The sequence below is a fragment of the Sorex fumeus genome, unplaced genomic scaffold, assembly GCF_029834395.1.
Source record: "Sorex fumeus unplaced genomic scaffold, SorFum_2.1 ptg000086l, whole genome shotgun sequence".
Taxonomy (NCBI): Eukaryota; Metazoa; Chordata; class Mammalia; order Eulipotyphla; family Soricidae; genus Sorex; species Sorex fumeus.
In genome coordinates this window covers 27125303-27144533 of record NW_026606143.1, presented here as the reverse complement: position 1 = coordinate 27144533, position 19231 = coordinate 27125303, and the positions used below count along the sequence as shown (strand labels likewise).

At 43.2% G+C, this 19231-nt stretch overlaps 1 protein-coding gene and 1 non-coding gene across 3 annotated transcripts in view; both read left to right on the top strand.

Moving 5' to 3' along the window:
- PDK3 (pyruvate dehydrogenase kinase 3) overlaps positions 1 to 19231 on the top strand; it is a 68305-nt gene that overhangs the window by 20990 nt on the left and 28084 nt on the right. For both annotated transcript variants that reach the window (XM_056131237.1, XM_056131236.1), the window contains exons 2-4: positions 4892 to 5033; positions 11640 to 11711; positions 18250 to 18434. In XM_056131237.1, the coding sequence (XP_055987212.1) occupies positions 4892 to 5033; positions 11640 to 11711; positions 18250 to 18434 (399 nt within the window). The remainder of the gene's footprint in view (positions 1 to 4891; positions 5034 to 11639; positions 11712 to 18249; positions 18435 to 19231) is intronic.
- Positions 18581 to 18712, top strand: LOC130039444 (small nucleolar RNA SNORA70). Its single transcript, XR_008794871.1, has one exon. It is a non-coding gene; the product is annotated as a small nucleolar RNA SNORA70 (small nucleolar RNA).

The following is a 19231-nucleotide window of genomic DNA, read 5'->3' as shown; positions in this document are numbered from 1 at the left end:
ACTTCTGAAAAGCCTGATCTACCTCGTCTTCTAATAAGCCATAGAGAAACTACCATAGTGTGGCCACTTTAGTCGGTGCTCCAGGATACCATCGTTTCTTTCCAGTTCACCATCCAAGGCAGCTAGACTAAATGCTTCCTGAACTTGTGTATCGCAGAGCATGCTTAGTTAGTTGCCTTTTCTTGTTAGTGCAGACTTGATGAAGTAAGATCAAGTGTATGGTAGGGCCCAGAGCATACTTGAATCCTTTTATAATAGTCAACCCCCAAATGAACACAGGCAACTGCTCAAAACCAGAATCACTTAGCCAGTAGTGGACTGCCAGCTCCCGCACCTGAGGGCCTTGTCTTGTTGGGCTTTAGCATAGCTCACAACTTTGTCAGTGGCTATTGAATGAGCCTCCTCTTCTGAATTTTTAGAACTTCTGAATGTTAAAGTACTATTTTCCTGTTGCTTTTTGGGTCACACCCAGCGATGCTCAGATTACTCCTGGTTCTGTACTCAGGAATTACTATTGGCGGTACTGGGGGAACCATATGGGACACTGGGGATCGAACCTGGGTCAGCCGCATACAAGGCAAATGTCCTACCCGATATACTATCGGTCCAGCCCCGAAAGTACTTCTTTAACCCTCTTTACAACCTTTCTAGGATTAGCAAAATTTCAATAAATTTTATTTTATTTTATTAAAACAAAATTAGCATTTAATTTCAATTAATTTTATTTCAGTTATACAATGATTGAGTACCCATCCCTCCACCAGTGCCCATTCTCCACTATAAGTAATTCTCATTTAATTTTAATTGGGGGGAACTTCACCCAGCAGTGCTCAGGAGTTACTCCTAGCTCTCTGCTCAGGAATCACTGCTGGCGGTGCTCGGGGGACCATGTGGGATGCTGGGGATTGAACCTGGGTCACCTGTGTGCAAGGCAAATGCCTTACTTGCTGTACTATTGTTCTGGCCCCAGTTTTTTAAATTTCTTTTATTCATTCTTGTGCCAGGATGTCCACTTGTAATGATCTTGCCTGCTTTCCTGATGCTTGTGTATTCAAACTCAGTCCGACCTGATCTGGCAGTGACTGTCCTGTGGGGTGGCCATCTTTCCTCTCAATTCTGAAGGCCCCACAGCTCTAAAAAGTGAACTTCCATTTTTGCTTCCTTTGATGCTAGACATCATTCCATGACAAAACCTGACCTGGACTGCCTGGGACTTCTGGTCTTTGTTTTGCTCAGAGTAAATGTTCCCAGACTTCACTGTAGCGCTATGGTTCCCGTACCCATTATTTAGGGCTGCATAGGCACCCTTAAATAGGGGAACATATCTATATTTCTTTTACCTTCCTAAAATCTGAAGTTTTTTGGGGGGGGTCATACCCAGTGATGTTCAGGGATTACTCCTGGCTTTGCACTCAGGAATTACTCCTGGAGGTGCTTGGGGGACCATATGGGATGCCAGGGATCAAACCCGTGTTGGCCGTGTGCAACGCAAATGTCCTACCTGCTGTACTATCTTTCTGGCCCCCCAAATATGAAGTTTTTTAAGTGCCAAGACAATCTAGCACCTGGGTTTTGAGAGCAGACATGAACTGGACTTAGCCACTGAGCACCCAATAGCCTACTTCTCACTTATTCCCTTACCCACAGCGCCGTCCTTAGGCTTCTGATTGGCTGTTCCTAAGATGCTGGGGACATCGACATCAAAGCTTGTAAATGGTCACAAATTTCCTCAGTAATATACTCAGGAAATTTCTTTAAATTCCAAGTTTCATATTCACACATCAAATTCAGCACCCCAAGGTTCTTCCTTTTCTTCCCTGCTTCCTAATTCCCACCAGCGGGGAGATAGCCAACCTTTCTTTTGGTAAAATTAAAGTAGCACTGCACTGTAGCACTGTCCTCCCATTGTTCATCAATTTGTTCGAGTGGACACCAGTAACGTCTCCATTGTGAGACTTATTGTTACTGTTTTTGGCATATTCAACAATACTATTTTGGCATAGGGGGCTTGCCAGGCTCTGCCGTGTGGGCAGGATAATCTTGGTAGCTTGCCAGTCTCTCCAAGAGGGACGAAGGATTTGAACCCCGGTCGGCCACATGCAAGGTGAACGCCCTACCCACTATGCTAAGATAACAATATTATTATGATAGTAAATGATTTTCTTAGTCCCCTAACAGCATAAGAGTGATATTTGGAGTAGAGGTCACCAGGAAACCTTTGCTTTCTGATTCTTTCATCAGAGCTTTCTGAAGTCCTATAGTTGGGTCTCTATCATAACAATTCTTACACAGTATTCTAGCATTTCATTGCAGCTCTACCTCAATCCTGACTCCCAAATCTGGATCCCACAGGCAGGACTGTTAGTACTCTTATGTGTTCAGAAAGTCCTTTATGTCTAAGAAATGGGCTGGGATTCTGCTGTGAAAAAGTTGTGTTTTGTTTTGTTGGATTTTGGGGTCACACCTGACAGTGTTTAAAAATATAGAATTATAATAAAATTTTTAAAAGTAAAAATTAAATTAAAATAAAAAATAACATAATTTCAACAGTATTTACAACAGTATTATTAACACTTATGGTCTTGACATACACAATTACCTTTTGTGCTTTTTTTAAAAATGCCCTTTCTATGTAACCAGGATGCAGAATATTTTACTTCTGGTCTGTGAAAATGATGAAGTCTATTGTAACTTAACGAGCTCCAAGATCCTTTATTTTGCAATTTGAGTCACGGGATTTAGTTTTAAACATCCGCATTTGTAGTGTACTCAAAATGATTCTCTATAAAGAAGTATGTTCTTGTCGAACAGCGTAGGATTCTGAAACAGTAATTTTTTGTTTGTTTTTGTGGCAGAAGCTGTACTACTGAGCCACATCCCAGACCCAGTCAGAATAATTTTAAATGTCAGTTGTCTAAGGGCACAGGACTGCATAGCCTGTCTGTGGGAGATTGCTATTTCTTCCTTACTTGGAGTTTTTCCCTTAGGGGAGAAGTGAATGAATCAGCAATTAGTTAAAGGTTTACCAAGGTCTTCAATATCCTTGGGTAATATGAAGGGAGACTTTCATCTTATATTGTACCATATTTGAAAATGGAGAAAGGGACAGGTTCGGGGACCGATGGTGGGGGTGATGGGGTGGAGAGACAAGTTCTGCGGGTGACTTTCTAAAGTGGAGGCCTTCATTTTAGTCTTACTTTGTAGGAAGAAGAAAGGAATAAACAGTCACTTGGTTGGCAGTGTTAGAAAACTGGGTTTATTTCTGAATCTTTCGTTTGTTGCCTTTATCACATTTGGGCAAAAGCAGAGGGTTGGAGATCTTGTTCTATGAGCCCTGCTGCCCTCTCTGGGCCTGGCCCTTAGGGTGCTCAGTTCCAGCCAGCCTCCAAGGAACGGAGCTTAGAAGGAGGCCTGTAGAATGGGAAGGAATTGGGTGAACCCCCTAAGAATCCTAGAGATGAGGCTGGAGCGACAGCACAGCGGGTAGGGTGTTTGCCTTGCACGCGGCTGACTTGGGTTTGATTCCCAGCATCCTATATGGTCCCCCGAGTACCACCAGGAGTAATTCCTGAGTGCAGAGCCAGGAAGCAACACCAGGTGTGACCCAAAAAGCAAAAAAAAAAAAAAAAGAAGAATACTAGAGACCAGAAGTACAACTTGGGTTCTTTGTTTTGGGTTTTTTTGCAGGGGGAGGATTTGGGGGTCACACCTGGTTTTGCTCAGGGGTTACTCCTGGCTCTGCACTCAGGAATTACTCCTCAAAGTGCTCCTCAAAGTGCATATGGGATGCCAGGGATCGAACCCGGGCAGGCTGCTGCAAGGCAAACACGCTACCTGCTGTGGTATCACTCCAGCCCCAACTTGAGTTCTTTGGACACTGCTTCCTGGTGGGTTTGGCACGTGCTATCTTTGCCATTTCCAAGACTAAGACAGCTGAGACTCAGGTTAAGAAATGTCCCGAAGCTTTGTTAGTCCCCAAATGGGGGAGTTGGACTGCGATGCATCCCTCTCCCCAGAGCTCTTGTCTGCTCCACCTCTGCCCACCCTCTAACCCTGACTCCTGCTCCCCTGGTCATTATTGGAAGGGGATGCTTTGCTCAGCGGGTCTACCCACCTGCACAGCCCACACAAGCTTTGGAGTCAATCACTCAGCTTCTAAGCACCCTGGGTGGATTTCTTTGGCTCCTTTCACATCCACTGACTCAGAACTGCCATTTGTCACTGCTTCTTAGAGTGGCAGAGTTCTGCATGCGAGAGGGGGGGAGCGGGGGGGGGCGGGGGGAGGGATGGCGGGAGGGGGGGAACCGAACCTGAGGAAATCTGAGGAAACAGCACACAGTAGGTGACTATATGGGTTGAATGAATGGATCTGTTTGTTGCCTGCTGGAAACCCTTATGATCAGGGGTGGAATTTCACATTCTTTAGCATTTGTACTTGGCAGCTATTGGAAAGCAAATTCCAATCCCTACTGGTAATACTGGGAATTCTTGTATGTTAAGGGAGAAAAAGTGTTTTCAGGATTTGGTTCTTTTTGTATGCTAATTAGATGATGTTCTTAAACTTTCTACTTTTTTTTTTACTTTTTGGGTCACACCCGACGATGCAGAGGGGTTATTCCTGGCTCATGCACTCAGGAATTACTCCTGGTGGTGCTCAGGGGACCATATGGGATGCTGGGAATCGAACCCGGGTCAGCTGCGTGCAAGGCAAACACCCTACCTGCTGTGCTATCACTCCAGCCCCCTAAACTTTCTACTTTCAAGGATAAAACTTTAGCTAACAGACCGCAGGAGTTTCTCTCCCCATCTAGTGATGGTGCCCATAGGAGAATACTTTATTATCCTGGCTGTTAGATTGTAAAATCATGAAATGTTTTTTATTTCTTAATAGGAAGGGACAATGCTTGTGAAAAGACCTCATACATGTTTCTACGGAAGGAGCTTCCTGTACGTCTAGCAAATACAATGAGAGAAGTTAACCTACTGCCTGATAATTTACTTAATCGGCCTTCAGTAGGCTTGGTCCAGAGCTGGTAAGTCCATAAGGTAACATCAGATGAGTCTTCCCACAAAGCTCTGAACAGTTGGCAGTGATGTCCTGGGCCACCTGTGTGGGAGAGACTCACTCAGGGGAGCTGGCATTGCCAAGTAATGTGTTTTATTTTTTAAACTGACGACTTGAAGTGGTCCATCTCAACTGTGCTGCCTACTGTCTTGACTCTTCAAGTTTCCTTTTTCTGGTTATAAATGTGGGTCTCAAAGGGAAAATATTAGGAAGTACAGAAAAGCGTAAAAGAAGAACAATGTAGTAGCCACCTGTGATTCTGGGGCTGGGGAAAGCAAGTCTCAGCCCTGCACCCCTTTGTTTTCCTTTTTTGTGGGGTGCGGGCATGCATGCCTGACAGTGCTCAGGGCTTACCCCCTGGCTTTGTGTTTAGGAATCATACTTGATAGGGTTCAGGGGACCATATGGGATGACGGGATGGTGGGGATTGAACCTGGGTCAGCCACAGGCAAGACAAGTACTCTACCTGCTGTACTATCTCTTTGGCTCCTTGTTTTCCTTTTAGAGAAGAAAGGAAATCAAGGGGGGAGGAAGAAGGTGAGAAAGGGAAGCGATGGAGGGGTTAGGGCTTCAGTTATATGGGTGATGTGGGAGAGTGGTTTAGCTGTATACCCAAAGCACAGGCCCAGCAACACTGAAACCATGAGATACAAAGCTGCAGCCACTTTGTAATGTCCCTGTCAAGGTGGCTGGGTAGGGGCGATGTGGGTTGGGGGGTAGAGTGTAGGAACACAGATGAAGGGAAATTGATGCTGGTGGTAGGATTGGTGTTGAATGTTTATGCCTAAAACTCAGCTATCAGTAACTTGATAAGTTACAGTTTTTTAATTAGATTTTAAAAATTCTATTTCCAATATTATTTTCATGAGATAATAATTCTTTTTTATTTAAAAATTTTAAAGTAAAGTAAAGGCCCTCCCATTGATCATCGATTTGCTCGAGCGGGCCCAGTAACGTCTCCATTGGAGACTTTGTTGTTACTGTGTCTGGCATATTAAAAATTTTAGAGTCTTAGATTAAAAAATTATAAAATTCAATTAAAAAACAAAGAAATTCCTTGAAGGCAGGAGTTTTTTTTTTTTGAACACACAGAGCCTTTTCTCACAAAGTGCAGGTGGAAAAATCTGCAGTCCTTGCTTCATGTCCCTCATGATAGAATGGAAGAAATGTATTTTTTTTGGTTGAGGACCACACCCAGTAGCGCTCAGGATTCACTCCTGAATCTGCGCTCAGGAGTAAATCCTAGCGTGGCTCAGGGAACCATATGGGGTGTTGGAGAGTGGACCAGGGTCAGCTGTGTGCAAGTCTAGTGCTCTACCTGCTGCACTACACTCTCTTGCTAGACCCAGAGAGAGTGAAAATTGTTAACAGAGCATAACTGGGAGCTCAGTCAGTTCTGGCTCTGAAGCTTCAGGCACATGCCTTTTCATCAGGGCGGCTGATTTGTTTCTAAGCTACCCAGCTAGGTAACACAAGTGAGCTTGGCAAGCAGGAAGGTGGAAGAGCAGATGGATTTTTAGGAAGGGATTTGGCATATGAAATCGAGAAACGCCAGCCTCGTTTAGGAAAACTCAGGTAGAAGGCGGCAGAGAGAAAGCTGAAGGAGACTGAGGCCAGGTGAAAAAAGTGCGCTATAGCCCGCATCTTAACAAAACTTTTTTTTATGACATTTTATTGTCTTATTTCTACTTTGGACAAACTTGCAGGCTATCGAATGTAGCCTGCCCACAGGGCAGAGTCTGGCAAACTCCCCGTGGCATACCAAATATGCCAAATACCAGTAACAATGATGGGTCTCACTCTCCTAAATAGCCTTGAATATAATCTCAGGGCTAGGATGAAAGAGACGTTACTGGGGCCTGCTCGAGGCAATCGACGAATAACAGGATGATGAAATGTGAAATGAAAAAAAAATGAAATAGCCCGCATTCAGGGTGGTGCTCTGGGATCACAGAGGGGACGGAGATGTCTCCTGATACTTGCCAGCTAGGTGAATCAATAGGGACATGAAGAGCATTGTAGGGGAAGGAAGAGGAAGAGCATTGTAGGGAAAGGGATGATGCAGACAGAAAGGGGGCCATGGGTCAGCTTAGAGAAGGGGCAATCGATGTAATTTCTTGGACTACCACCTGTAATGGGCTGGAGTGATAGCACAGTGGTAGGGCGTTTGCTTTGCACGCAGCTGGCCCGGCTGAGCCTGGTTCGATTCCTCCACCCCTCTCAGAGAGCCTGGCAAGCTACCGAGAGTATCTCGCCTGTGCGGCAAAGCCTGGCAAGCTACCCGTGACGTATTCAATATGCCAAACACAGTAACAAGTCATCTCAAAATGTAGATGTTGCTGCGCCTGCTTCAGCAAATCAAACAACAGGAGGACAGTGGACCACCTGTAATAGATTCTTAGGTCTGAGACTAAATGGGACCTTATAGGCATGGTGTGCGGTCCCTGTTCCAGACAACCTACAGCTTGTCCCTGTGCACCAGGTTAACTCAGAGAGGGAACTGTGACTGGATGCTATAGTCACCTGCATTCTGCCTAAATTCACAACTTCTTCATTAGAAGCAGCACATCCTTTTTTTTGCATGATGCTTAAAATTTTTTTTTAATCGCTTCAAGACCATCATTAGAGATTTTTCAACAAAATGTATGTAAGTACACACTGGGACTACTGTCACAGCGAATCTAGGTTGTGGTTGTTGAGATGGTAAGATACTTTATTATTGCTGATGCTCCACTAAATTATAGATACTAACAAATACCTTTCCTCACATTTACTAGTTGTTAGCATTGGGCAGCATTTGTTTTTTTCCTCATTCAGATTCTCATTCTCTGTGTACATATGTAAACATATTGTATGCCTGTGTATATGTTTATATTTACAGTATACCACACTGCCAAACCCATATCAATGACATGCACACATGTAGTGAACCTTTTCGAGATGCTATAGGTTAGACCAACCTTAAGCCTTTGCTACTCACAACCATTTTCATTTGGAAATTTTTTTGTGACCCCAGGTACAAGGTACATAATATAGGAATACAGATAAAACATTTCCTGATAATCGTAAAGAAATTGATCTTGATGTGATTTTTTTTTTTTTTGCTTTTTGGGTCACTCCCGGAGATGCACATGGGTAAGCCAGTAACTCCTGGCTCTGAATTCAGGAATTACCCCTGGCAGTGCTCAGGGGACCATATGGGATGCTGAGAATCGAACCTCGGTCGGCCGCGTGCAAGGCAAACGCCCTACCTGCTGTGCTATTGCTCCAGCCCCTTGATGTGATTTTTAATACTTTTTACAACCCCCATTTTCAGTTATTTGACCCCATATGGAATTACAGCCTATAGTTTAAGAAGCCATAATAAAGCAAACATCACAATAAAAGGAGTCACATAAACTGTTTCCCAGCACATATAATAAATATGTTTACTCATGACAGTCTGGCCTATTAGTGTGCAGTTGCATTATCTCTACAAAGAACAGTATCTGTATCTTAATACTTGTGGCACAGAGACACAAAATGAATATGTACTGTTGGAAAATTAGTGCCAGTAGTCCTGTTTGAAAGTCACATTATTTGCGAAGCACAATAAAATGACGTATCCTTGTAAAATGTAGTTTTTCCTGAACTTATCTAAGTAGATGTCCTTTATCCTAAATATTTTACATTCATCTCTTTGTAACAGCTTTAGAAAACCATGGAGCAATTATGGAGTTAGGAAATAATAACAGTAATGCAGTCAATATTTTCTAATATGCAGACTTAATACTGATTTTCCACTAAGACTCTTGAAACAGAAAGCAGTTCTCTCTCTTCCACTTATAGGGTTCCATTTTAGAAACATACATTTTGTTTGCATGTTATTTCCTTATTATGTGATCGTGTGTGTGTGTGTGTGTGTGTGTGTGTGTGTGTGTGTGTGTATACACACATGCGCTCATCACTGGGGATTGAACCCAGGATCTCACATGTGCAAGGAAAGCGCTCACTGCTGAGCCATACCCTGGCCCTCACATTTAAGGATCTCACATTTAATGATCATGAGCCACGGGCTATGCCCATTGCTCTCTTTGCTTTCTTTTCTTTTTTTCTTTTCTTTTCTTTTTTACTTTTTGGGTCATACCCAGCGATGCTCAGGAGTTATTCCTGGCTCTGCACTCAGGAATTACTCCTGGCAGTGCTTGGGGGACCATATGGGATGCCAGGGATTGAATCCAGTCGGCCACGTGCAGGGCAAACGCCCTACCCTCTGTGCTATGGCTCCAACCCTCTCTTTGATTTCTTGAGTTGCAGTAGGAAGAGCCACGTGATCTTTCCACTTTTCTCCATTGAGAGAATGCAGTGTCACCTTCTGGAAGAATGGGTAACCCACCTCAAATCCTGTTGGCATGTGGCAGGGTAGAAGGTATCACCCATGATAGCCAACTATGGCCTCTGGGACGTTTGATCTGAGGATCTAGCCAGAGCTAATCCATAGTCTTACATGCCCTTAGAAACTTTTAAAAAAATATTGGAAGTAAGCACACTTAGTATTATACATTGTCACAAAGTTCACTGAGGCTGATTAATCAGATATCATCATTATTTTGTCTATATGCTTAGTCATTTTAGTTATCTGATCCCCTCATCCTTTATGTCAAGCCTCTGGAGAGGATTAGTGGTCATTGTTAGAAATAAGTAGGATGAAGGACATGTTAAGACCCAAAGCTGAGATCGCATGTTGCTAAGTAATTGGGCTCAGAATCCCCATGGGCCACAGCAGGTTCTGCCTGGATATAGCTGTGGCAGTGCCATACCTTCCTAAGTTCTATTTTCTCGGGTTCTCCCGCTCTTTTTCTGAGGAACTTATTTCCTGTTCTAATGTTAATTGGAACATGTAGCTATTTTTTTTTTTTTTTGCTTTTTGTGTCACACCCAGTGATGCTTAGGGGTTACTCCTGGCTCTGCACTCAGAAATTACTCCTGGCGGTGCCTGGGGGACCATATGGGGTGCCGGGGATCGAACCTGGTTTGGCTGCGTGCAAGGCAAACACCCTACCTGCTGTGCTATTGCTCTGGCCCCGCAGTAGTTTCTGAGAGCATCCCTTCTCCTCCATTATGTTGGAGAAATTAAACTTTGGAAAGGAATCTTCTTTTTGCTTTTCTTTGTGTGTGTGTGTGTGTGTGCGCGCGCGCCAAATCCAGCATGCTCAGGGTTTCTCCTGGCACCGAACTCAGAAATTACTCCTGGCAGTGATCAGGGGTCCATATGGGATGCCCAGGATCAAATCTGAGCCGCATGAAAGGAAAGTGCCCTACCTACTATACAGTCACTCCAACCCCAAGAAGGAATCTTCTTAATTTCTAGTTTCTAGTTCCTTAGCTCTGAAGTTTGGTATCACAAATGTGATTCTAACATTTTATGTGCCCTTTTGGGGAACAGTCAAACTATGGACTTTGTGTCCCAGTTAGGATATGTTTACTTATAAGTAGAAGAAAATTCCAAATTAAAAATAAATTCCAATTATTCTAAATGCTATATGTAAGTGATATCATCCCGTGTTTATCCTTCTGGATGAGGGCATGCAATATTTAAAAGAGGGGATGTGCAGATCAACCTTGACCTCAGCATATAGGGAGGAGAAGAAAATAAAGAGAATGAAAGAAAATAAAGAAGAAAAGAAAAGAAAGGAAGGGGAGAAGAGACACATGAGAAGGTCAGGGAATTGAGGTGATGTTAAAGAATGATCAAGCCAGATATCCAAACCACAGAGTCAACAACACTGAAATTAAGAAACCCAGACTTTAACAACTCAACCTAGAAAGGTGCCTTGTCAGGAGGGCAGGCTGTGGGGTGATGTGGGAGGGAATCTGGGAATATTGGTTGAGGGAAGTTGACATGGATGTTGGGATCGGTGCGAAACATTCTAAGTCTAAAACTCAACAATGAATAACTTTCTAAATCACGGTGCTTTAATTTAAAAAAAATCACAAAAACGTATTCCAAAACACTATAAAAATAATTTGGGTAAATAAAATAATTTTACTTTTTATGACCCTAAATTAAAGTAAAAAATGGAAAAAATTCCAGATTCACCAACAGTAACCATTCAGTTGCCCTGCGATGATCAGATGACCTTTGGGTATAAGGTTGACTCAGATTCATGACGTGACCCAGGCCTAATTTTTCAAGCAAGTGTGGTATCTGCTTGGTTTTCCGACTCCATTTCCTCCTGGTGGCAGAACAGCTGCAGTGCCCCTTCATAACCACATAGCACTGTGTGCCAAAGCAGGGCGAGTTGCTGTCTCTCCCTGAATTGGAGTGGTCTTCGCATTGCCAAGCCAGTCCCTGTGTTCAGGGGAATGCAGATCCACTGAGGCCTAGACTCCTGGACTAGTGACTAGAGAAATAAAGAAAAGATGACCCAGAGAAGAATTGAGCTACCCAAGAGTTTTGCATGACATTACTTGAGCTCCCTGAGGCCCCGGGACTTCATGGATGGCAGAGGATGGAAAATTGGGGGTACTCTTAGGCGGAAAGGTGGAGTACATACTTGGTAGGCATCTAACATAGAAACTCTTCTATTTTTAGGTATATGCAGAGTTTCCTCGAACTTTTAGAATATGAGAATAAGAGCCCTGAGGATCCACGAGTCTTAGATAAGTAAGTATGATGCTACCCTTAGCTGGAAGTAAAATTACCTTGGCAGAGGCCTAGGGATAGCTCATGGCAAAAGTGCCGCCTTGCAAGCAGGAGGTTGCAAGTTCTGTTCCCAGCCCCAATCAAGGTGCCAAGCATGCATGGTTCTGGGAGCTCTACTATTGGGACACTACCATTCCCCCCACACTACAACAGATTGTGTCCTGTCTGGGACATAGCAGCCAGGCAGGTGCAGATTCCATAATCAAGTATATGTGTAACCTGTGGTCATGGGTACAGTAGTAAAGGGGCATGGGAAAGAGAATTTTTAAAAAAATCGTATTTTGAGAAATGGAACTCATGTCATTAAGAACCAAGAAGTACACTTAGCATGCAAGCTTTATGCTTCTTAATGGAGAGCAACTGAAAATTGCTTTTAAAATTTTTTTGAGGGAAGAATTTAACCTTACACCAAAGGATTAATGATACTTTTCAGATTATGCTTCAGGATCTGTTAGTTTTTTTTTTTTAATGGGAAACATCTGGCGGTGCTCAGGGCTAATTCCTGATGGGGTGCTTGGTAGACCATATGCCGTACTCGGGATTGAACTCGGGTCAGCCACGTGTGCCCTACATGCAGTACTATCTTTCCAGCTCCCATGATCTAATTCTTTTTGCCATGTCTTAATTTTATTGCTTTACAATACTGTTAACAATGGTTTTTCATGAACATAATTCTGACACCACACCCATCTCCAATGTGCCTGTCTCCCACCCCCAAGAAGCCCAGCTGCCCTCCCTCTCACCTCCTCCCCCAACTCTTAATTCGTAAATACTTTCTGTACTGGAGGTGAACTGGTGTGAGGTTCTCAGTAACAATATTGCAGTAAATGTTCCACCTAGTGGTAGTTTTAAGAATGCAGTGGCCTCTGTACCTGCATCCTGGGAGGCAGTCCTTTACAGTGTAAGAAAATAATTTCAAGGTGATGGTACATTTATGCTCAGAAAGGCTCTGATGGTTTTATTTGGGAGAAACATAAAAGTGTGTGATTTTGTCCCATAACAACCCTAGTTTGTTGTTGCTATTATGCACAGAACTGCAAAATTCTTATGCTGATGGAAAGTATTTCTGCTTCTCCCTCCTTCTAAAAGCAGAAGTCATTAACTTTAGCGCCACTTGCCCCCTACACACCTCTCCTGCCTCATCACTAGGAATGAACATAACTGATGAATTTCTCAGTAGAAACCATAGATTTTTCATACAAAGAAGTTAGAGAAATCTCAAGTTCGATAAGGATTAAAGCATTTAACCCAGTTTTTTCTAGTCACAGATAAGGAAACAGCTGAGTCGTACATGGGATTGGCCCAAGATGGTAACAGTAGTGAATAACAGAGTTGGATCTATACATCATGTCTCCTTTTTAAAATTAAAAATATTTCTCAGTGTTTAATTCATACAAAGGTACATTCTCTCACCATAATATAAACTGTAGATAACAAAAATACCACCAAATTTCCAAATATTTAGAAATTCAACTGTACACTTTCTTATTATTCCAAGGGTAAAAGAAGAAAGAAGCTTCCCAGGGAAAAATTGGAAAATATTTTGAAATAGTTTGAATACAATGTTTTAGAGATAAATTTATAACATTAAATGCTTATATACATTTTTAAATGAATATTCACAAATCAATAATCTTAGTGCTCAAGAATCTAGAAAAGCAAGTGCATAATAGCCTCTATTTCAGTAGAGAAGTGAAGTAGGACATTTTAAGAGCAGAAATCAACAAAACTGAAACTAGAGAAACAGTTGAGAAAATCGGTGAATCCAACAACAGTTTTTGGCAGATCAATAAAATCAATAAACCTTCTAATTAGACTGAGAAGAGAAAAAAAAGGGAAATGAGACAATTTGTCAGGAGCAGAAGTGAAAGTGAACTCTTTAGAAATCAGCTAAAAAATAATTGCTATCAAACTCATAAGCTTTGTTTTCTCGGGAAATCAAATTAGTTTGACTAAGAGGCTAAAAAAAATGAGAGCTGAGCTCTGTGGCTTCAACATTTAGGATCCAGATAAAACTTGCCCTGGTTCATGCAGGTGGGCAGGAAATTTGGGGTTGGGTGAAGGAGGGCACAGACGGTGACAGCCTCATGGTACCAGCCTTTCCCTCTTAGGAAGAGCTTTTTCTGTTCATAGGAATCAGGGCAGGCAAGTCATTTGAGTCAAGTGCCATTAGTGGAAAGGGCAGACATGTTCATCCTCATGAGAATATTTCACAGCGCCCCGGAAGCTAAATGAAATGCCTCACTGAAAAGTTGAGGCATTTCTCTGCTAAAATGAATAGTTTCACTTTCATAATTTATAATTTATAATTACGTTTGGGAAAAGTACCCCAGAAAGGACAAATTGTTTATGATAGCATTTCTGACAGATAATCATGACCGAATTCACAATTGGTTGATTCACCTTTATTGTCTCTGTGTGTATCTGTTATGGAAATATTCATCATTGAGAAATATAAGATGAGCCAAGTACAGGAAAGTCACTTCAGGCCCAGTAGATAGAACTCAAATGGAAGATTGTGTGCTCCATATGTGCATAGCTCTAGATCTGTCCTCAGCACTACATGCCACCACCCCAGCACTGCCCGGTGTGGCCTGGTGGCCTTAGAATACAACCCCTCTGCGTGGCCCCTGGAAAAATGAAGCCATGCCAAATTTTCATTACCAGGGAGCACCACTGCTAATATTTTTCTTCTGTCCATACTTTTCCCTTAGACATGCATATTCTATTTTTGCAGAATAGGTTTTGCCAATGGTTGGACAGGTTTTACCAAAAAGAACAGTATCGGCATTATAGACAATGCCATTATTCCATCACATACAGTTTCTCTACCATTGTTATGTCACGTATAGTTTCCTCACCTACTGACAACCCAGGGCTGGAGTGATATAGCACAGCGGGTAGGGCATTTGCCTTGCACGCGGCTGACCTGGGTTCGATTCCTCCGCCCCTCTTGGAGAACCTGGCAAGCTACCGAGAGTATCCTGCCTGCACGGCAGAACCTGGCAAGTTCCCTGTGACATATACGATATGCCAAATACAGTAACAAGTCTCACAATGGAGATGTTACTGGTGCCCACTTGAGCAAATCAGTGAACAACAGGAGGACAGTGCTACCTACAGTGCTACCAACAACCCAACAAACAACCCAACAGCAGAAGACAAATCCCTTCTGTCATTGGTTTGACAATGCTTTGCATTATTCTTGCAATTCATCCTGTTATTTTCCTTGGATCAGGTCCTGAGAGTGGAATGACTTTCTTTGGACTATTGTTATATGTTGACATATTGACCCTCTATATTCTGATTACCTTTTTGAAGTCAGATGGGTATTGCAACAAAATAGCATCACTGCATTATTTGAATTTTCTTGAAAATTATTTCTGAAAGTGAAATTATTGGCATTTTCATTTACTCTGTGGAACAGTTTCCACTGTTAGTACATCCCTTGCTTACTTTCTTTTATAGCACAGTCGATAGGGCGTTTGCCTTGCACACACCCCACCAGGGTTCAGTTCCTCTTCCCCTCTGGGAGAGCCTGGCAAGCTACCGAGAGTATCCTGCCTGCATGGCAGAGCCTGGCAAGCTCCCCGTATATGATATGCCAAGCACAGTAACAACAAGTCTCACAATGGAGACGTTACTGGTGCCCACTCTAGCAAATTGATGAACAACGGGAGGACAGTGCTACAGTGCAGTGCTATTTTTTTTAAATTAAGAATAGTAAGTCTTATGGGTGTTGGAACAATGTATGACTGAAATCCGACCAGGTAACTATCTCACAGTGATTTCAATTAAAGAAAAAAAGAATAGTAACTCTTGCAAATATATTTTCTTTGGTTTTCTCTTTCTTTGGGGGTGGGCCCATACTCACGGTACACCGGGCTTACTCTTGGCTTTTCACTCAGGCATCACTCCTGGCAGGACCCATGGTAACATATTGACACTGGGGATTGAATCCGGGTCAGCTATGTGCAAGGCAAGCATCCTGCCTGCTGAACGATACTCCGGACCTTTGATTTCTTTTTTGGCTTGCTGAATTTCTCCATTGATATATAATTTGTACCATTATGGTTTCTGCCTTTGGTATTAAGCTTATAATGACCTTTTAAACGCCAAGCTTCAACGAATTTCAGCCAGTTTTCTTTGATCTTTTCTATGATATCATTTTTTCACCTTGAAATCTTTTTTGTGAGGGCCGTTATGCCCAGGTGTGCTCAGGGGTCTTCTCTCACCTTTATTGTCTTCTTTCAGGCTTGTTACTCCCAACAGTGCTGGAGGAACCATGTTGTGCTCGGGATAGATCCCAGGGCCCTGCCTGCAGAGAGTGCACTCCAGTCCTTTGAGCTATATCCCCAGCCTGCATGTGAAATCTTCATTTTTTTGTCAAAAGACCTTTTATTTATTTATTATTTTTGGTTTGGGGGCCACATCAGGTGATACTCAGGGGTCACTCCTGGCTCTGAACTCAGGAATTACCCTGGCACTGCTCAGGGAACCATACGGGATGCCGGGAATCGAACCTGGGTCAGCAACATGTAAGGCAAATGCCCTACCCACGATGCTATCTCTCCGGTCCCACATGTGAAATCTTTTAACCTATTTTACAACTTAATACTGAAAAAAATGACTCAAAGTGTTAGTAAGCTATACTAGCTAACCTGTTTCCCTACTATCTTTACTTTATCAGTTTTACTTTATCAGTACATTGAACTTCTTTTTTCATTTGGGTTTGTGTGGGCGCAGTGGCGAGCGAGTGAGGGGGACCACAACTGGCTGTGCTCACCCTTAGCGGTGCTTCATTTGTGGCTCCCAGCATTTAAAACAGGGGTGATAATACACTAGGCAAGTGCCTTAACCCCTGGGCTCTCTGTGGTTCGTTACACTAAAATTTTATGCACACATATTTCATTCACCCTTGGTGTTTTCAAGCTTTTTATTTAGTTCTGTTGAGTTGTCTTCCTATTATTTAACGTCCCTTTATTTTTCCATACTGGGAATTGAACCCAGGATCTCACACACGTAAGGCAAGAGCTCTGTTGCTGAACCACATTCCTGGTCCTATTCTTCCCATTCTTAACAGATTTCTTCATGCATCGTTAATATACGTGAATACTCAAATCGTTTTTTTTTAACAGTCTTGGTTCTTTCTATATCTTGTAACTGCCTTTCACTGTGGTGAGATAATTTTCCTTTTTTGTTTTGAAAAACTTAACAGGGTTGGAGATGTGACTCAGCACTAGCACCCCTCCCCCATGCAAGATTCCCTGGGTTTGATCTTGCACTTCCTATGGTTTTTAAATGTTGGGACATTGAAAAATTGATATTTGGTTCCCAAGAGCTAGTACAGGGGTTAAGGCACTTGTGTTGCACACAGCCACCCTGGATTGATCCCGCATATGGTCCCCTGAGCACTGACAGGAGAGATCCCTGAGCAGAGCCCAGAGTAAGCCCTGAGCACTGTCAATTTCACCCCCCCCCCAAAAACAAAAGAAATTGTTTATGCAGTCTCCTACAAAGTGTATATTTGTGTACTCCTCCCTCACTGAAACCTTTGTACCTTTAATATCCCTGAAAGATGGTTTTTTTTTTTTGCAGGAAATGTCAAGTATAAACCTGAGTAGTGATTTTTTAAGTATATCCTTATAGCCTGTGAAGAAAATGATTTTCTCTATCTTAAAAAAAAACACCAGTGGAGGGTGGGAAGATAGCTCACATGGTAGAGAACATACTGAGTATGTGGAAGGCCTTAAGTTGGATCCCTGGTATTGCATGGCCCTTGAGTACCAAACTGTCAGGCCCACATTGGTGGCAGATTATCTTGGGGGGGGGGGGTGATCCCCAGCTCCCTTCTGCGAGCAATGTTGTAGATGGCCTCTATATACTAAGTGTCATTGCAGATTGAGGCCGGCACTAATGGGGCTGGTGCACATACTTGCATATCTGAGGCTTAGAGTTTTTTTAAAATTTTTAAAATTTTATTTTTATAAAATAGTTCACAATATTTGATTACATTTAATATTCGAACACCAATCCCACCACCATTACACATTCCCACCACCATGATGTTTACAGTTTAATCCCGACACTGTATGGCCTCTGAATTCCTCCCAGAGAGCTGAGGAGGTCACCTCTCCCACAAAATAAACCCCCCAAAAACCCAGCTTCAGGGTCTGGAGCAATACTACAGCCTGTAGGGCGTTTGCCTTGCACATGACCAATCTGGGTCCAATCGCTGACATCCCATATGGTCCCTTAAGCATCACCAGGAATTAATTACTGAGTGCAGAGCCAGGAGTAACCCCCAAGAACCCCAGGTGTGGCTCAGAAACCAAACCCAGAACAAAAACCTTAAAAAGCCCCTCAAATTAACTTTTAAAATACCAGTAGAAAAAACTCAGTAGGTATAATTAGATGTTTAAAGAGAGAGCTCCAAGAAATTAATCCATCAGCCCATGAGCTATTGAGACTGACCACATTTTGTTTGCCTCCCATACAGCTTCCTGCAAGTTCTCGTTAAAGTTAGAAATAGACACAATGATGTGGTTCCCACCATGGCCCAAGGAGTTATCGAGTACAAGGAGAAGTTTGGGTTTGACCCGTTCATTAGCAGTAACATCCAGTATTTCCTGGACCGATTTTATACCAACCGCATCTCTTTCCGTATGCTTATTAATCAACACAGTAAGTTGCGTTTTTGTTGTCCTGTCTCCCAAATACTTACCCGTTGCTTCGCTTTTCGTTTTCACCGCCCTGCCTTTTTGCCTGCCGAGATTTCACTGCTGGTTCTGTTTTTCTGAAGTGACTCCCACCGTCAGAAAGCTGTTCATCTGCCGCCACTTAACCGACCGTGCCCTCTGCCTCGTGGGGCCCGGGTGCAGTGGCTGCAAACAGCAAGCAGCCTCCTTGGTAATGGAGCAGCCTGTGGACTGCCCAAAGCGAGACCATCCTTGGAGACAGTCCTCGGCTGTGGGCAGTCATACCTGCTTTCATGCTTTCCCCCACCTTAGGGTCTCAACAGGAGAGGGTCCCCATTATGGCATCAGAACGAGGAGCCTGTGGTTGAGGCTCTGCTTTGGGCCCAGTTCACTTTCCTTGGGCACCAGAGAGTTGTTTCGCCAAGAAGTGGACCTCTACCAAGTTCGGTGCTGATGAGTTTGCAGACATGGTGGCCGTGGAGCCAAATATATCCCTACTCCTACTGTCCTGAGTTCCTGTTCTTACCTCATCCCGCCACCCCATCGTTCCCCAAACCAATAACTCCCACTCCTTAACCCCCCTTCCCCACCAGTCCCCACTAAGTGAGATGCATCAGTATTCTGTGTTCAGAGAGGTCCTTGAAAAGCATTGTCAGGTCTGGAGTGATAGTATAGCGGGTAGGGCATTTGCCTTGCACGCAGCCAACCCAGGTTCAATTCCCAGCATACCATATGGTCCCCTGAGCACTGCCAGGAGTAACCCCTGTGCATCGCCGGGTGCAA